General features: G+C 36.1%; 1 protein-coding gene across 2 annotated transcripts; it reads left to right on the forward strand.

Annotated features, from left to right (window-relative positions):
- The first annotated feature begins 3,978 nt into the window (after positions 1-3,978).
- Positions 3,979-16,522, forward strand: LOC132553052 (heterogeneous nuclear ribonucleoprotein U-like protein 1). Of its 2 annotated transcripts, none has more exons than XM_060217257.1 (18): positions 3,979-4,245; positions 6,259-6,353; positions 6,879-7,233; positions 7,603-7,723; positions 8,316-8,389; positions 8,732-8,871; positions 9,356-9,455; positions 9,778-9,890; positions 10,439-10,597; positions 10,800-10,901; positions 11,078-11,200; positions 11,779-11,907; positions 12,820-12,988; positions 13,197-13,355; positions 13,694-13,840; positions 15,284-15,411; positions 15,702-15,839; positions 16,244-16,522. In XM_060217257.1, the coding sequence occupies exons 1-18, from the start codon at positions 4,104-4,106 to the stop codon at positions 16,418-16,420; spliced, it is 2,571 nt and encodes an 856-aa protein (XP_060073240.1). In that variant the 5' UTR covers positions 3,979-4,103; the 3' UTR covers positions 16,421-16,522. The 2 variants fall into 2 exon arrangements, with proteins under 2 accessions (XP_060073240.1, XP_060073241.1); XM_060217258.1 differs by having other exon boundaries at positions 7,606-7,723.
- Positions 16,523-17,762: the final 1,240 nt, after the last annotated feature.

The raw sequence follows: 17,762 nt of genomic DNA on the forward strand, positions 1-17,762 counted from the left end.
GGAAAATTGAAAAACAAAATTGAAAGAAGGAATACAAAATTGGTGACACCCCTCCCCCTATCCACCCTATCACACATACCCTCAGACATACACACACAAACACTTGTTTCACTTTTGCATTGCACATGAAATCAGACGTGTTATTGTCGTACACCATTTTAACAGTTTTCTCCACAATCCCCTCGCCACATGTATCAGACGCCTTACGTTGAAGTCAGTGAACGAACTATACACAATTTTACTATTTGAGTAATGTAAAGCAACTAATGAATGTACTTTTCTTTATGTCAGCTATATCTGTATATCTTACGCCTGATCATTCAAAAGCCCTCTTAGACTCTCGAAACGGTATTGTCTTCGATGTGCAACACAGATGTCACAGGAAAAAGGAAAACCAACCAGTCGTCCTCCTCCTTGTATTTATTTATTTATAATCGGCGGACGCACATGGAAGAAACCCCTTCCAAGACCTGTACAATGTCTGGTCAAATGTATCAAAGTCCAGTTTTCATTTCAATATGGTACCAAGCGAACTCCCGAGGATACGTCCCCACCCTGGTCCACGGCCGACTGCGACAAATGCGCGGTTGTAAATATGGACAAGACAGGACGTACACGGGACGTACTCAGGACGTGCACACAGTACCATCGTGGCACAACACGTGGATACACTAAAAATGGAAACAGATGTTTTCCCCGTTCCACTACAGATAATGAATATATATGTACCTGTCACATATGCCTTATTATTTCATGTACATGTATTTCTTTATTCTACGGCCCTTCTAATTTACCAACCCTTTACTCTGTTGCCTATTAGGCCATCGTTTACATCCCATGTTTAGCTACCAATTCATACTTGTTATTATTTATGTATTTCTGCTTTGGCATTACCTAATGTCTGTCAGTTTTGCGCGAATTTGTGCCTTTAACAATTGTGTACAGACTTTAAACATTTTGACCTTTTTGACCGTCCTTGACATTGTATATGGTTTTTTTCCCACGTTGGTCTACTATTGTATCGTATCTCTTTCTACATAATTTAAACAGAAGACATCATATCGTATTCTGTTTAGTAAAAGTTTGCTTTTTTAGGGTTTTTCCTATATGTCTTTACTCTGATTCAGTGGCAATTTAAATGATCTAGTGACATTGAATCCAACCCATGTCCCTCATCTCTACGTTCTTACAACTCGTCGGTGTTCTCAAATGTCAGCGACCGTTTCCGTTCTGACAGTAGCTACTCGTTGGTTCATCTTAATGTTCCAGGTCTTAAACAAAAAACTCTACACTTATCTCAGCCAATAAGTCCCCCCCACCCCCTCACGTTAGCTGACTTGTTTTTGTTTTTATACGAGGTTTATTATCTATTATCAAAAGGTGTCTTCACTGACCATGTCCATCGTATATATCCGCCAGAATTTAATATCAGAGACACGACAGACTCTTCTACATTAGCTGTTTATCTAGATCTCCAAACAAACATGAACAGCTTTGCACCAAGCTATATGAAAAACGTGATGATTTTAATTTCCTTACCATGAATTTTCCGTTTCTGGATAGCAATGTGTTTACATGTAACAGTTGATTCGATATTCATTAATACGATTTTCGTGCAAGAAGTAACTGACGGACAAACTCGTAACACAGGGGTTCAAAAGATGGAGGCTGATGAAATGAAAATGATGGAGAAGTTTTATGGTCGCCATAGTGATCTCATTAAGAAAGATTCTATTTCTTTCTGTCACGTGAAGCTGGACGTGTTTGATGCTTGTTAGTTTTCCTGTTGGTAACATTGGCGTATACCTTATTCTTATTTGAAGTGACATTACTGACTTGGATTGACCAAGGTTTACAGGGCGGGTGTCGTTGATGAACACCTGGTCACATTCTCCTTGTACTTTTTCAGGAGTCTCCGTGTAAATCTTTCTTTTGGTTCGTAATTTGCTACAGTTTTATGACATCTGAGTTGGGATTATGATTATATTACCATATTGGTGTTTTCTTGATGTTTATTGTACTGATATGTGACTTTATTGCTAACTTACCATTTGAAAACCAGTCGTCCCACTTGCGAAATATACTTAAATTCTTTAACTTCACTGTTAAATATAGTATGTGTTAACGTTTTTCCTCTCATTAGTAAATGTACTGTTGAAGAAAGCTTTCTTGATCAACCTGTTAGATAGCACTCTCCTTCTTACTGTTTATTTAACATTATTGAGTCGGTGCAGAATGATTTCAAGTGTAACGTTTGGGCTCTTTGATAAAGACAATCATAGTTTATTTAGAAAGAAATCGAATTATATCAACTGAAATGAATTGATTGACGTTCATAATATCGATGATTCTGTTAAAATAATACTGATACTTCGCTTGATATTGCTAAATGCTAGCATTCCAAACAAATTATAATCATATGAGCTAACTAACCTCTTGGATGCCAAATGAAATAGAAAGGTTAATTCGGAAACGAAAACATCACCACATAACCGAACCAAACGTACATTTATTGGTGGTTAACATCATTATACAGTTAAAATCGTGTATATTAATAATATCTGTACATCACTTAGGAAATCCCGTTAATCTCGATGTGAAGAAGTGGTGGAAAACAGTTTACTCTTAATTACCAAATGTTAGGAAGTCCCCAATAACACCACTTAAGCATCATGACATTGTTATTTCATGTGATTTTCTAAAAGCTTGTCTATTTAAAAACTTTTTTGTTTGCTCAATCAACTTTTGATCATTCCAACACTGTCCCTTCAGGATTGAATTGATAGACGTTGACAATATAAATGATTTTGTTAAAACTTCTGTTGATACTTTGATGTTGCTAAAAGTAAGAGCTAACGTTGGATGTCAAACGAGAAAAATTCAAACGAAAACGTGCACATTAACAAGCCAAACGTATATTTACTGATTCTCACTGAAAACTTCGTAATAAATACGTAAACACCATTACACAGGCAAAAACGCTTATATCAATTATCTCAGTAGATCACTTAGGAAGCCCTCTAATCTCAATGTAACTAAACAGGGACGAGGGGCACAGACTCTGACACATCAATGGCCAAGTGTTACTAACAAAGCATGGCCGGATTGACTTGAGTACATTGTAACCATATTGTGCAATTGTTATGCCCTCGGATCGAACCTGTTTTGTGTGTTCATTTGTCTGTCTGTTTGCCTGTTGTCAACTTAAACCTTGCCCATAACTCTTGCACTGTAAGGGGTAGGGCTTTCATATTTGGCATGTGCTTTCTCTGTGATAAGACCATTCCGGTGGTACCAAATTGTTTGGCCAAGTGAATTTGACCGTAACCTTTAATTTACATTTGAAAAATTTAACATTGACCATAACTATTGCACCGGAAGAGGTAGGGCTTTCATATTTGTCTCACATGAGAATTTTGTTGCAATAATGGGCATAGTGTTTCATAAACATATCTTGCTCGTTCTGTATATAGGATTAAATAAAATACTGTCGAAAAAGCTGGTCGATTTCTTACCATCTTGCACACTACGTATGTCTGTGCTAGTACGCTCCAAATCGTGGTCGTTTTCTGATGAATGTGACCGTGTGGTCATCGAAGAGTCACATTCAAATCTTCCGCTGGTTGTGTTATAGGAACTTTTATTCTATTTACATTACCAACCTAAAGAAAATGTTTGTAACACGTTTTTAGGACTCTGACACACTGAAGCAGGGATATGTACATGTATCATGACAAGCACCAAAGTCATTGTTTATGGAGAATTACGTGTTCATATCCATGGAATAATTTCTCCACAAATACGTATTCATGAAATGCATGAATTGAATCACGGAAATTTAAATTACTTCATTTATATCCATAAATAGTGACTTTTCCCACTTTGGACACGGAACACGTAAACAATTGCGTTTCGTTTCTTTTTACACTGCGATTTGTAAAATAGCACAACTTCCATGTGCGTCCTTTGTCGCCATCTTGTTTACGATCCGCTGGTGGGAAAAGAAGCTGCTCAGTTGAAAGCGCACATTCCACCCTAATCACGTTATTGATGTGCTGTATCATAGTATACCGATAATTTGACATCAAAGGTGAACTGCAAACATGAGTGATCTGGATCCGAACAAATTAAAAGTTGCAGAGCTACGAGAAGAATTGAAGAACCGGGGACTGGACACGAAAGGGACAAAAGCTGTTCTTGTAAAACGACTGAAAAAAGCACTGAATGATGAAGCAGGAGGGGCAGGTAATCTGCTGCAATGCCCGATGCCACAAAATAGCATGTTTCGTTCTCTTTTCTCGACGCATTTCTGCGCCACATTTCTCTGCATAGTTTTCTAACACGTGTGTGTAACCGGCTTGTGTACATAGTACAGACGACCTTGACCCTTGTAAACTCGACATGATGTACCTTATGGCGTAGGACGATAGTTATTCAACATATCTTACACTACTCTTGCACCATAAAATACATTGTTAACCACTCAAGATGCCTTTCTTTTTGTTTATACAACACTCTCTGTTTGTTCTCTTTTGAACGTAATAGGTATTGTTTTGATACACCATAAAGGTTTTTGCGACGTATCATTCATCTGGAGGAAGTAAATTACATATTGAAAACACACATACACATCAGTCGTCCGAAGTCTATGTTTTAATAGTAGCCTGGTTCCCCATATGAAAGCATGGATGAAGTGTATCATTCCAACATTGATTTCACACTATTTACTTGCATGTCAGTATCTCAGCAAAACTCCAACGGAGGGTCATTTACACAAAGTTTTTTTTTTTTAAATTGACTGCCATGATGGAAAACTTTATCATCTTCCAAAAATTGCCCAAATACACTATTCCTTCCCTGATGACTAAAGCTACCAATGGTGGGCATGTCAATCTCTCGCCCACCCAGCCACTGTGGCATTGATTTCATCATGTTTACAAAGGGGTGTAATTATTCTCACAACCTGCTATCGCCTCAGGCAGTAGACTGGTGTTGCTTGTAATTAAGGGGCCATGGGTGCCCAGGTGGTTGTCTGTCTGCACCCTCAAGCAATCACCCTATACTCCTTGAAAATAATCATTTCCTTGTCGTTAAAATTAGGGGCCATCACTTCAAAAACAAACACTCTTTATATCTGTCACTAATTTACTTACACGAGAGGCTCATCCGCTGAAAGACCAGAAGGTCGTAATAGTGGATGTAAAACCTGTTAAAATAAATTATGTGAGGAAGATGTTTAACTTAGAAAGACCTAGGCAGTCAGACTGTCTTTTGGTAAAGAGGAATACACACAAGGTGCATAATAAAAAAAATGGAAATTGGTTTTAAAAAAAAAAACAGGATATTTAGCATAGACCATAAAGAATGCCAAATGCCAAGAAAAAACATGTTGAATATATGTAAAAGCAGTATCAATAACTCGGCCAATTATTAATTTTTAAAGCTGAAAAAGACATTTTAAAAATGAGAATTATTTCTTTTTTATCTTATTCATCATTTATTTTTGTATTTCAGTAAATATTTCTTAAAATAATTCTTTAAAATAATTGAAAGTTGTAAATTAATTATTGAACTCTTTCTATTTATCTGTATTTTCATTGATTATTTATCCGTTTATTTATTTGGAAGCTTAAATAATTTTAAAAAATTGACTGTTGTCAGTAATATTGATGTTTATTTAAATAAAGGTTTCTCATCTTTATTACAATACTTACTTATTACTTATGAGTTTCAGGAAATGAAAAGAATATCTTGCAAATAAATTTTTGCAACTGTAAATGAAAGTACTATAAAAAGCAAAAATAACATATGATGATAAAGCTGTCCTTTATCAGTTATTACTGATTGTACCAAATAGATGGGGCTGAGGATATGAAGGAGTAATTGGCAATTGTGTCACATAGTCATTTGAAAATTTAGATTTTAGCAAATCAAAATTTAGAGCCAGACATAGCCCCGTCTTGTACTTTTAGATTAAACTTTACATTCTACTCATCATTTATTGACTTATGCAAAGTTTTTCTCTGTATTGTATGCCACAAGTGCACAAGGTTATAATGTATTTACATGCCATATGCAGACAGTATTTGAGACAATATCCCACATTATCGGCCACGACTGGCATTCACTGTTTGACATTTTCATGCACACAAAATAGACACATTTGGATATTTTAGTAACAACATGATCTAATGTTTCAGATGTTAATATTATGAAATATCTCCATCGTAGACATGATTTGTGAATTGGTTGTTTCAGCTGCAGATGAATCACTAACAGAAGAAACTTCCCATGATGATTCCTCACAAGATGGTGGTGCGGCGCTGGACGAAAGCTCTCAGGATATCACAGATGTAAGTATTTTGTCATTCGGACTTCCAATATAAATAAGAAGATTTCAGGTAATAGAGCCAACACCGTTCTTTCAGATATGGATGGATACTAGGTTCTTTACTCCTCTGATCTACAAGAAACAAAAGGCAACTGAAAGATTTTCTTTGTTTTTAAATTGCCATTTTTTTTCTCATTAGCTCTCTAATTTTGTTATTTTACTGCAAAGCTAAAGGTAACTATACTACAGTATATTTAGGCAGTAAAAATGAGTATTTTTAAAAGGTATGTAATGTGGTTATTTTATAAATATAGTTCTGAACAGTCAATATTGAACATTAACATGGTGCCATAAAATATTCAGTTTTTATTCATGTAACTTTGACATATCAGTAAGTAAGAATTATTGAAAGTGATGCTCTAAGAACCAGTTATAGTGTTATCATTACACAAGCCTTCATACATATATTTTGATAAAACACAAAAAAAAAGGATTTATTTTTAGCACTGATTGAGTTTGATTGTTGTCCTGGTTTCTTTCTTTTTAGACCTCAACAACTGAAGCTCCACCACCAGTGGATGAGCCAGTGCCAGAGCCAGTGCCAGAGCCAGTGCCTGAACCAGTGGCAGAGCCAGAACCTGTTAAAGAACCTGAACCAGTCGTAAAGGAAGAACCAGAAGCAACTAAACCAGAACCAGTGCAGAAAGAATCACCAGTAAAGGTAACTTCTCCTGTTAAGGAGGAGCCTGTACCAGAAGCTGAACCAATGGAGCAAACTTCTACTGAGGAGGTTAACGAGGAAGAGGAAAAGAAATTATTGGGTGAAACAGATGAAGAGGTTCCTGCTGTGGAAGAACTCACAACAGTTGATGAAGCCACATATGAAGATGATGACAATAAAGGTGAATATTGACCCGACTTTGTTCAGATTTACTAATATACTTATTTTGTTGTATATTCACATATTTTCTGTGAATGGGTTGAAAAGTTTCAGTTAAAAAAATAAACTGTTTTCTTTGCTATGTATTACTGAGCACTTCCTTTATCATCATTTTGTGCCATGTTTCCTTCTCTCTGTGTGATATTACAACAATGTATACATCTAGGAAATTTGTTGTGTGTATATTATAAATATAAGGAAACACTTGAAGTAACACAAGTTAATTACTATTTAGAAATTGACTTTTTAGTTGAAGTTGTGCCTTGAAATGATATTAATTGATAAAATGAAGCATCCCACTGATTTGCACATTGATGTTGATTTTGTTAAGAAGAAGATGGAAAAAAATCCAGCGACAACAAAAGAAAGAGATCCCACTCACATGATAGACACAGAAGTCGATCCAGATCACCACGAGATCGAAGAAGGTCAAGGTCACCAAGAGATAGAAAGTAAGTCCCATCATTTTGAAACATGGTCATACTTATGAAAAATGATAAAGAAAATGATTCTTTGTGAACATCCATGAAGAATTACTGTAAAGTCATTTATTTTCATTGTGGGTTTATTGTCATTGAATTTATAGGTACTTTAAATCCACAAGTTCATGTGTCTACATAATGATTATTATTTTATTATTATAAGAATTATTATTTTAGCATTAATGAATTTTTTTGAGTCCATGAAAATATCTACGGAAATATTTTTTTTATTAAAAACCATGAAATTGGAGCTCCACAAAAGTGCAAGTTTGTTCAGTATTTCAGCATCACATATCTTCAAAATATTTCCATGCTTGATTTATAAAGTCTTCAGATGTAATTTCTTTTTCTGCATATATTTTGAAGAAAACTGGGATTTAATTTCATAGTCTTTGTAGTTTTCAAGTATTAATGGAAAGTCAGAAAACCTACAGGTAGGTAAAAATGAAAAGGGTCACAAGTACTTTTTGCTGGACCTAAACCACCAATATATCAAGATAAAGCAATTCTATGATTTTGATTTGAAATAAAAATATATTGTTGGTTTATGTTTGACTTGCAGGCCACGGAGTCCCAAGAAAGTTGTGATGGAAGATGACTCCTGGGAGTCTTCTACACAAGTGCTTCTTGATAGATGTAAGAAATTCTGTTTTCATATTTGAAATAGTATAGGAAAATGAAAAAATGTTGCAAAAAAAGGATAGTAAAAACACATTCAAAGCAGCATAGTTTGATGGCTGACAAAAACCCATTGTTGGTGAGGTATCACTGGGAAAACATGTAACATGTAGAGATAAAATATCTATTGATTGATGTTAAAACACCAGCAATGGTGTTATGATTTATTAATGTTCCTGTTCAGGTAAATCATCATTTGAATGTATGTGAAAATAAAAACTGGTGATACCTTTTTGGTTGATTGATTTGTGTGTGAAAAGGTATGGTTATCATTTTGTTCCTCATTTTGAATTCAAACAGACAACTGTGATCTCAACTTGAAGATTGATGAAACTAGTCTGAAGGCAGAGCCCCTGACTCATGATGGATTTTCCATGATGTGGGGTGGAACCAGAGCAATGTTTGGTGTATCTAAAGGAAAGGTCGCTTTTGAAGTCAAGGTAGGTCTGTTGGTCAATCCGTCAATTTATTTCAAAAGGTCCTCGTCACTCTAAAAAGTTAATGGTGCTATAGGTTAAGGTATAGAAATATAACTTGAAAATGAAGTGTGTTTACTAGATATCCAAACTTCATGGATTTACACGGTCATTTTTACATGTTACCAATGATGCTATGAGGGGAACTTGTGATAAAAACGCAGTGTTCAAACATTTGCAGGAAAGTAATAGAATAGTATTCATTACCTTTCAACATAATCATGATTTGACATTTTTTATTTGCTCAAGGAGTCAGAAAGTCTTTATTTTCTTCTTGATTTGATTCTTTGAAACCATTAGACATATGTCTAGCTGTTGTATTTTTTGGAAGACTGGAAGAACGTTACAGATGCTTTGCTTCAAAATTTTATATTTCATATGAAGTGGATATTGAATATGGCAGTTTTGTTTTAGTGGTTTATTGATTTGTGTATGTTTTTGTTGACAGTTACTTGAGAACATGTACTTGGATCACATAGGACAAGAGGAGACAAATCCACATGTAGCCAGGGCAGGCTGGTCCATGGACACCACATCGTTGCAACTTGGTTAGTAAACAATTACATGTCTGATTCCTAGTTATTCTGTAACAGTCGAGATTAAATCTGCTCAAAAGAGATTTTATCAATTTGTGGAAGTGTTTATATATATTGTATCTTCAAATGAAAGAGTTAGAATGAATTTTACAGTTTTCAACCGTTCATCAACTTAAAATTGTATCAGTGTGGAAACTTACTAGTCAAGTATACTTTTGAGGTTGAACTGTGCTTTGAAATTAGAGGTTATTTAGTACTTTATTACAACTTGTTACTTGTATTACTGATGTCTTGTTACACTTGACAAGGATTAAAATACCTGTCCATACTATAGGTGAGGAGCCTTTCTCCTATGGCTATGGAGGTACTGGGAAGGCATCTGTCGACTGTAAGTTTGAGGACTATGGAGAGAAGTACACAGCTGGAGATGTCATCACATGTTACGTAGTAAGTATTGAACTGATCATTCTTTGATGCAGAATGTGATCTCGCAAAAGTCTACTCTTTCATCAGTTCATTGATATTTATGTGATATCATTCAGTTCTTGATATATTTTACAAAACGTTTGAAACTGACAGTTATCGACATGGAATATTAAGAAAGCTATTAATTGGCTTTATTTCCCCTAATAGACTTGCTGGTGTGATATGTGTCATTTTTTGTGGGTTGATCAGTGTTTATATCAGTAGGAGGCGAGGAATTTCTTTATCATTGAATATGTCATTCTTATGCGGTCTCTGTATGAGAGAACCAAACAGGTCTTAAAAGTCTTGAAGTTTTATGGCAAGGGTCACTTCACCTCTCATAAAAATCAGATTTTCTGAATAATTGAGAGAAAAGCTTAGAATTTAAAATAGTTGTGATTTGTCTCTATGATTTAAGATCCATTATAAAATAGTTTTCATGTATAATCTACTTTGAGTTGTCATTGTTTTTTTTTATAATCTTTGCTAAACATGCATTTGAAAATAATATATGTTTTCTTCTTTAAAAGGATTTTGAAGATGCTGATTCTGTCATCTTCTCGTATGCCAAGAATGGTGAAGAATTGGGGGTCTGTTTCTCAATAGAGAAACCAACTCTAGGAGACAATGCCTTGTTTCCCCACATCCTTACTAAAAACACATCCTTTGAGGTCAACTTTGGAGCTCAGGTGAGGAACCTTAATGTCTTGAGAATAAATCTCTTCATTATTCCTCATTTGCCAATCGTCTGATGACATAAGCTTTTGTATATGTATTAAGTCTACCTTTGTTCTGAGAATCAAGGTGATTATGATACACTGATGAAATTGCTCTGAAGATAATAAGTCTGACCTGTTGATGTGTTCTAATTATTCCCATATTGTTTTACAGGAAGAACCATGGTTCCCACTTAAAGAGGAATTTGTGTTTATAGAAAAAGTAGAGGATAAGATCAGAGGAACACTGCCTCCAGCCAAGAAGGAAGATTGCCAGGTACGTAAATCTTCTGTACATATTTGATACTGTTTAATGAAAAGTTGAAAGAAAGCATTTGTTATGTGCTCTGCATTATGTAAGTGTTTTGATTTTGAATACATCAGTTACAACATTTCAGTTGAAGGAACATACTTGTTTCAATGATTTAACCAATTGATGTCTTCTTTATCTAGATGATCATGATGGTTGGTTTACCTGGAGCTGGCAAGACAACATGGTGTGATAAATACAGATCAGAGAATCTGGACAAGAAGTACAATGTGTTGGGTACCAACAACATCATTGATAAGATGAAGGTAACGTTTTCATCAAAGAAAGGTTGATTTTCTGAATCAAAGGTTCAGACTGTCTTAAGTCAGTCAACAAATTCACAATCATTTGGAGCCTGTCACGATAATTCAGAGATAACCAGGCAGTGGAGGCTAACAAACATACAGCATTCAGTGAAAGAATTAAGTATACCAATCTTCAGAGTTGGGGATTAAATGTCAAGGTTATTTTGGATCATAATAAAATGAGATGTGCGTTCAAAATGTCTGCATAATTCAAAGAATACAGTGATGGATATTAATTAAACTTTGTGTACAAATTTTCTATTTTGAGAGGATAAAGGTTGGTATACAACAACATGGCAAAACTCAACTGTCATGAGGGTTTAGGAGATTTTGAATACTTCCTCATTTTAAGAAGATAATAACACTTGTTGATCTGAGTCATGTGCAGTGCTCTATCTGTAAAGGTCAGCAATCAAAGTAATTTTTAGTAATATAACAAAATAGATCTGAGTTAACACGTTTGTAGTAAGGAAATATTCAACTCTTGTTGTAAGTGTCAAACATATTGGCTGACACCTGACTTTGATTTGTGTCCACAGGTGATGGGTCTTCCAAGAAAGAGAAACTATGCCGGCCGCTGGGACATCCTGATTGATCTCTCTACCAAATGTCTCAACAAAATGCTGGAGATGGCAGCAAGCAAAAAGAGGAACTTCATACTTGACCAGGTAATGCAGTTGGCACTTGGCAAAGATGTGCTGGGAAAGTGCCAAACACTGGTGGAAGGTGACAGTAGTGTCACAAATAAACAACCAATTTAATGTCAACAAATTAGGCTATATGGAGATGACTGAAAATTTAACTTATCCATCATCACATGCATTGTACAAGCATGTCAGGTAGGTATAAACAGCTGATGTTATCCTTTCTTCAAACACAAAGGTACGTACTGCCCCTCCCCTTAACCTACCCACAAGTTCACAACTCGCCTTTGGACACTTCAGGAAAAACGGTAAGTGTGTTTAGTTCTAGATTTATCTAGCCAAGAATCTGTTGCGACAGTCGTCAGGCATTAAAGTCGCTGTATGTATATAATACCTTACAGCACATAAGTTCTGTTACTGAACACAAGTCATTCAGGAGAAAATGACAGAATAGGATGCACCACATATGTATTAATACAAAGGATTAATTTGATGTCGGGAGAAATTTGATGTAATGATTTTTTTTTTCACAAAGAGAATGAAGTAATTCCTGGATTTATGTTACCTGCAATTAATGTTTTTCATCAACGATGTCGGTTTTAACAAAGGAAATGAGAATGCAGAATATTGTATGCTATTATTGTTGAGACTGAGGAGACATACAAAATTGGACAGCTTGGTTATTCCAATGCTAAAAACATGATCTTAGGCTAGAGTAGGCTGGTTCTTTTCAGCTCCAGAGGACTGGTAAGTATTGAACTGAGATGGAGCTGTCTGTCACTGATTCTTATATTCTTGGAGTATATTGCAGATCGAATGGATGGATTATTTTTTTTATATAGCAACAGTTTGAACTGTGCACTGTCCGCCTCTGTAGGCAATCAGACAGTCCGCCCAATCCGAGATTGATATTTATATTCTCTGTTGCCATGCTAGACAAATGTGTATGCATCAGCCAGACGACGTAAGATGCAGCCTTTTGAAGGTTTTCAACGCAAAGCTGTTGTGATAGTTCCGTCTGATGAAGATTTCAAAAAACGCATTGAGCAGCGAGAGAAGGAGGAAGGAAAGGAAGTACCAACTAGAGCAGTACTTGAAATGAAAGGTAGGCTGTGCAGACCTCGAACGCTGGCACCAGCTGGCCATACTCTATATGTATGTAGTCCCTTACACTATCATTTAGCATGCCTATGTCAAAGATTACTCTCTATGTAAGGTGTAGGCTGTTCCATGCCAGCCAGGGATGCCAGTTCGAAAAGGACCATCTCTGGCCGATATTTGGTGGCGTTTCATCATCCTTTATCTGTTTGTAGCTAACTTCTCCATGCCTGAGGAGGGAGTGCTTTTTGATGAGATACAGAATGTGGAGCTAGATGGTGAGGAACTGAAGGAACTTATCCAGAAATACAACAAAGAAGGGAAGGATGCCCTCCCACCACCAGAGAAACGACACAGGGAAAGTCGCTTTGCTAGTAAGTTTCAGTCAACCAGCATATGTATTAAAGGTGTAATGATGAATATTTCAGCTGTTTGCCTTCATATTGTACTTTTAAAATGAATCCCAAAGATATTGCAGTCATTCTTAACTTGCGAAAATAGAACCAGGAACATTCATTAATGTGTTCAAACATCTATTTTGTTGCATTTTAGTAACTTGCTTGAAAACAAGTGCCATATTCATTCAGAAGTGTAGAAAACAAATGCAAAGCTTATTTCAGACCAGTACTAGTTCTTACACAGTGAAATTCCATTCCAATATTTAATCTTGGATAATAGGGAAATATTCAGTATTCTTGTTGCTACTTTCTAGACATTGAGAGACGTGACAGCAGAGGCCATGATCGATATGGTGGCAGAGACAACCGTGACCGTGGTTATCGTAACGACCGACGAGGTGGCTACGGGGGTGGTTACGGAGGTGGTTATGGTGGTGGTGGCGGCTATGGAGGCAATAGAGGTGAGTGTGAATACAGATCTAGGTGTTTATATTATATTATATGTAAAATATCACAACTGCAGGTGTCACTACATATAAAATAATATCATCAGTATTTAGGATCTTATTTGTTGGAGTACATGTCAATCCTGTGGACAAAGATTAAAAAATCTCCATTTCTGACCCGAACTGATAACATAAGTGATATTTGTCATTGTTCATAATTTTGAAAAACAAGGTAAGTCCAGCAGAATGTGCTAATTATTATATGTGGCTTTAAGAGTAAAGCTTGCTCAAAAGGAGTTCTGCATACAATTTTGTCAAAGGGAGTTCTACATACAAATCTGTTGAAAGGAGTTCTACATACAAGTTTGTGAAAAGGAGTCCTGTAAACAGTTTCTGAGACATGCATTATTTTAACATGCATAAGCTCCCTTATGGAAATGTTAAAAAGTTGGCAAGAATAATGTTAAACTTTGAAAGGTGCATGTGTGAATTATCATATTGGGTAGGTCATATTGTTGAGATTCTATGGTTTACTTTTGTGTCGCCTGCAGAGCTGGCGGACACTTAGGGATCACTTTGTCTGTCGTTATGCGTCGGCAGCGTCCGTACCAAAGCTTTCAAGACTTTCCTTCGGTTATGCTTTGTGTTACCAAAATGAAATTTGGTATATGGCTTCTTGTTGGAAGGGTTCAGATTAAGTTTGATTCCTGGCTGTCTGTATCCCTTCTTGGCAGAGTTATGCCCCTTTGAACTTAGAAAATTCTGTGGGAATATTGTTTTCTGGACTTTCTTTGGTTATGCTTTGAGATATTGAAATGAAATTTGGTATATGGCTTCTTGTTGGAAGGGTACAGATTAGTTGTGATTCTTGGCTGTCTGTGACCATTCTTTACAGAGTTATGCCTCTTTGAAAATTCTTCGAGAATATGGTTTTTCGTACTTTTCTTGTATATGCTTAGAGTTTTTGAAATGATATATGAGAAATGGCTTCATGGTTGAACATTATAGATAAGATTCGATGCATGGCTTTCTTGGCAGTAATATGTCCCTTTGAACTTGGAAAATTTCTCAGGAATATTGCTTTGCGCAGTTTTCCCTTTATGCGTCTAGTGATAAAAAAGAAATTTGGTATTACAACTTTATGGTTGAACGTTGCACATCCAGTTCTATTTCTGGATGACCGTGACACTTTATGCAGGCGACACATACAGTTCTGAGGAACTCTTGTTTTAACTTGTTTTGATTAATACTGCTGTATCATATGAAGATCAAATATGCAAGGTATTGTATACAAGTTTCTGTAGTTGTGATGCTGTAGTTATGAGTATATACCTGTGAACATTGTATTAGGTATTGTATACAAGTTTCTGTAGTTTTGATGCTGTAGATGTGAGGTTGATATCTTCGTGTTTTAGGGTTATTTAATATTTTTGTGAATATTCTATGGTTTTGTTACAGGTGGCTACCAAAGAGGAGGGGGCGGTTACAATAAGTATGATAACCGTCACCGTGACAGTCGTGACGATCGCAACGATCGTAGGATGGGTGGTGACAGACGCTCAGGAGGTAGTGACTGGAAGGGTCGTGTAAGTACTCTTTATTGTGTCCCTGATGTATGAAACATCACATCCACTATTTGAATATTCAAAATGATTATAAATCTCATGTAAGGTAGTTGGCTCCAATGACTTGCTTCACAATTCTTGGATATCAGACTAGCATTAAGTAAATAATTAAAAAGTCTGAACAGGTGTCAAATGATTTCCAAAAATCTCTGTTGGATCCATTTCTTTTTTTGGAGAGGTTGGATCTGACAATGCATGCAAGGTTGAGTGTCATTCTTCAGCTTTTAACTATCAACTGTTTGATTCTACAGGATCGTAATGACAGCAGAAACTCCAGTAAGAGCTATGGAAACAAATCTCAAGGTTGGGGTAACCAGGGCAGCTGGGGTAACCAAGGAAACTGGGGTAACCAAGGAAACTGGGGCAATCAGCAGCAAGGAGGCTATGGGGTGAGTTCTCTCATCAAATTGTATACTGTCAAGTTTGTGGTGTTTGTTGCAGAGAAGACTACTTTCATTTATCACATGAGCTGCTGTAAGCCTGCAATTTCAGCAATTCAAGTTAGCAACAATTAGTTTTCACAGTGTTGTAACTACGTATATTTATACGTTTCAGTTAAGTCAGTATAATCAAAACATGTTTATGCTTATTGGACCAAAACTGTCTTATGAGATAAGCTCAATATTTTGGATTTTCTATATGGCATTGTAATGTTTAAACTCCATAAATGACAAATTTCAAAAAAGGTTGAGATATTGGTTACAAATATACTTCTAGACTTCCATGATGAGAGAATTTCATACACAAATGCTAGAATATTCAGTCTACTACAGATGTCTGTCTGTACTTGCAGCATTGGAACTATGCCCAGGGGGGAGGCCAGAACTATAACTGGGGAGGACAACAGTGGAACCAGGGATACTGGCAGGGATACAACCAGTCAGGAGCAACCGGCAACTCAAGTAACAACACGGCAGCGTCAAATTATAATCAGTGGGGATCATACAGTGGCTCAAACTACCAGCGCTGAACTATGTTCCTTATCAGGGCAAAGTGTGTATATATTTATGTCAGAAATCATGTACATTTTACATCTAAATTACTTTCATCACTCATTGTGGCTCCATTTAGTAATTTTGTCACCCTGGAGATGACTTAAATGTATTGTTTCTGTGATTGGTTGTTTTTGTACTTTTTATCAGATATTGTGCATTTAGTATGGATTTATGCAAGACATCGGGCAGATTATTGTTTCTTTCAAATAAATCAACCATGTGGACAGAAAGGAAGTGGATAATTACTTTGTTCAATAGTAGCTTACATTATCAGGAATCATCTTATTCATGAACACAAATTTTGTGGTTTATAGCTGTGTTGATGTTGAGTCCATTTTTTGTTACAAAATGACCAAATAAACAGTCTCTGTGAATATCTATGAGTTCTTTTTTGTCACTTAAAAATTTTCAAAAGCATAACTTAATTAAAAAAGATAATAGTGTCGTATGTGTATTAGAAGTCCGTCTTCTTATTTGGATACATTCAGTGGTAAAGAGGTTACTCTGGGTCCCCACTGATCTTTTACAGTGTCAAGGTACAGAAAACAGGTCGGTAATTAACAGACTGATCTTGTACAATGTCAAGGTGTACAATTGTAAATAATACACAATCCCTGTAGTACATTCTGGGTAACTATTAATCCATCACCAAGCCAGGGATGTGTCTTACTGTCATGTATTAGTCATTAAATGCTTACCAAAATATTCTAGTGACAAGAGGCCCACATCGGGCCTGTATCGCTCATCTGATTAACTTTGCTGAAATTTATTCGAAGTAAAGGAAAAGTATTTAAAACACATTGACCTATTACCCTATGATAACTGACTGTCGTTTTGCTTACACTTTTGATACCTTAATATCTTCCTGTTTTTGATAAAACAATTTCCATGTATCAGGCCCCACTTGTATAAAACATCTCGACTTTAGATTTCCTCAAGCCCAGATTTTCCTCAGCTAATATCTCCTTGAAAATATCTTGTATGAAAATATCTCAAGGAATTTCAGGACATCCTAGCCGATGCCTTCCTCCTGTTCCTTGAGAAAATTTTATACAAGCCGTTTTTGAGGAGATATCAGCTGAGGAAAATCTCGACTTGAGGAAATCTCAAGTTGAGATGTTTTATACAAGTGGGGCCGGGTATGAAAAAAAGGTGTCAGGTGTGTGAGGAATAAGTCGTGGACATTTTGGACACGCATCAGCCGATATACATTGGAAACTGAAAGTGCAAGCTACATCTAATCACTTGTAAGCAATCACTTACCACTTTACTCCTCAGTCTCTTCTGGAGTCTCAACACATTCTCAAGTGCAGGTTC

This window comes from Ylistrum balloti, unplaced genomic scaffold (genome assembly GCF_031769215.1).
Source record: "Ylistrum balloti isolate Yb309-2 unplaced genomic scaffold, AGI_CSIRO_Ybal_v1 Utg370294, whole genome shotgun sequence".
Taxonomy (NCBI): Eukaryota; Metazoa; Mollusca; class Bivalvia; order Pectinida; family Pectinidae; genus Ylistrum; species Ylistrum balloti.

What these genes read in the sequence shown, in the direction of transcription:
- LOC132553052 (XM_060217257.1), top strand. Translation starts at nt 4,104, where the DNA reads ATGAGTGATCTGGATCCGAACAAATTAAAAGTTGCAGAGCTACGAGAA. An exon ending in AGCAGTACTTGAAATGAAAG is followed by an intron (nt 12,989 to 13,196) that starts GTAGGCTGTGCA and finishes ATCTGTTTGTAG; the next exon opens with CTAACTTCTCCATGCCTGAG. An exon ending in CAGGGAAAGTCGCTTTGCTA is followed by an intron (nt 13,356 to 13,693) that starts GTAAGTTTCAGT and finishes GCTACTTTCTAG; the next exon opens with ACATTGAGAGACGTGACAGC.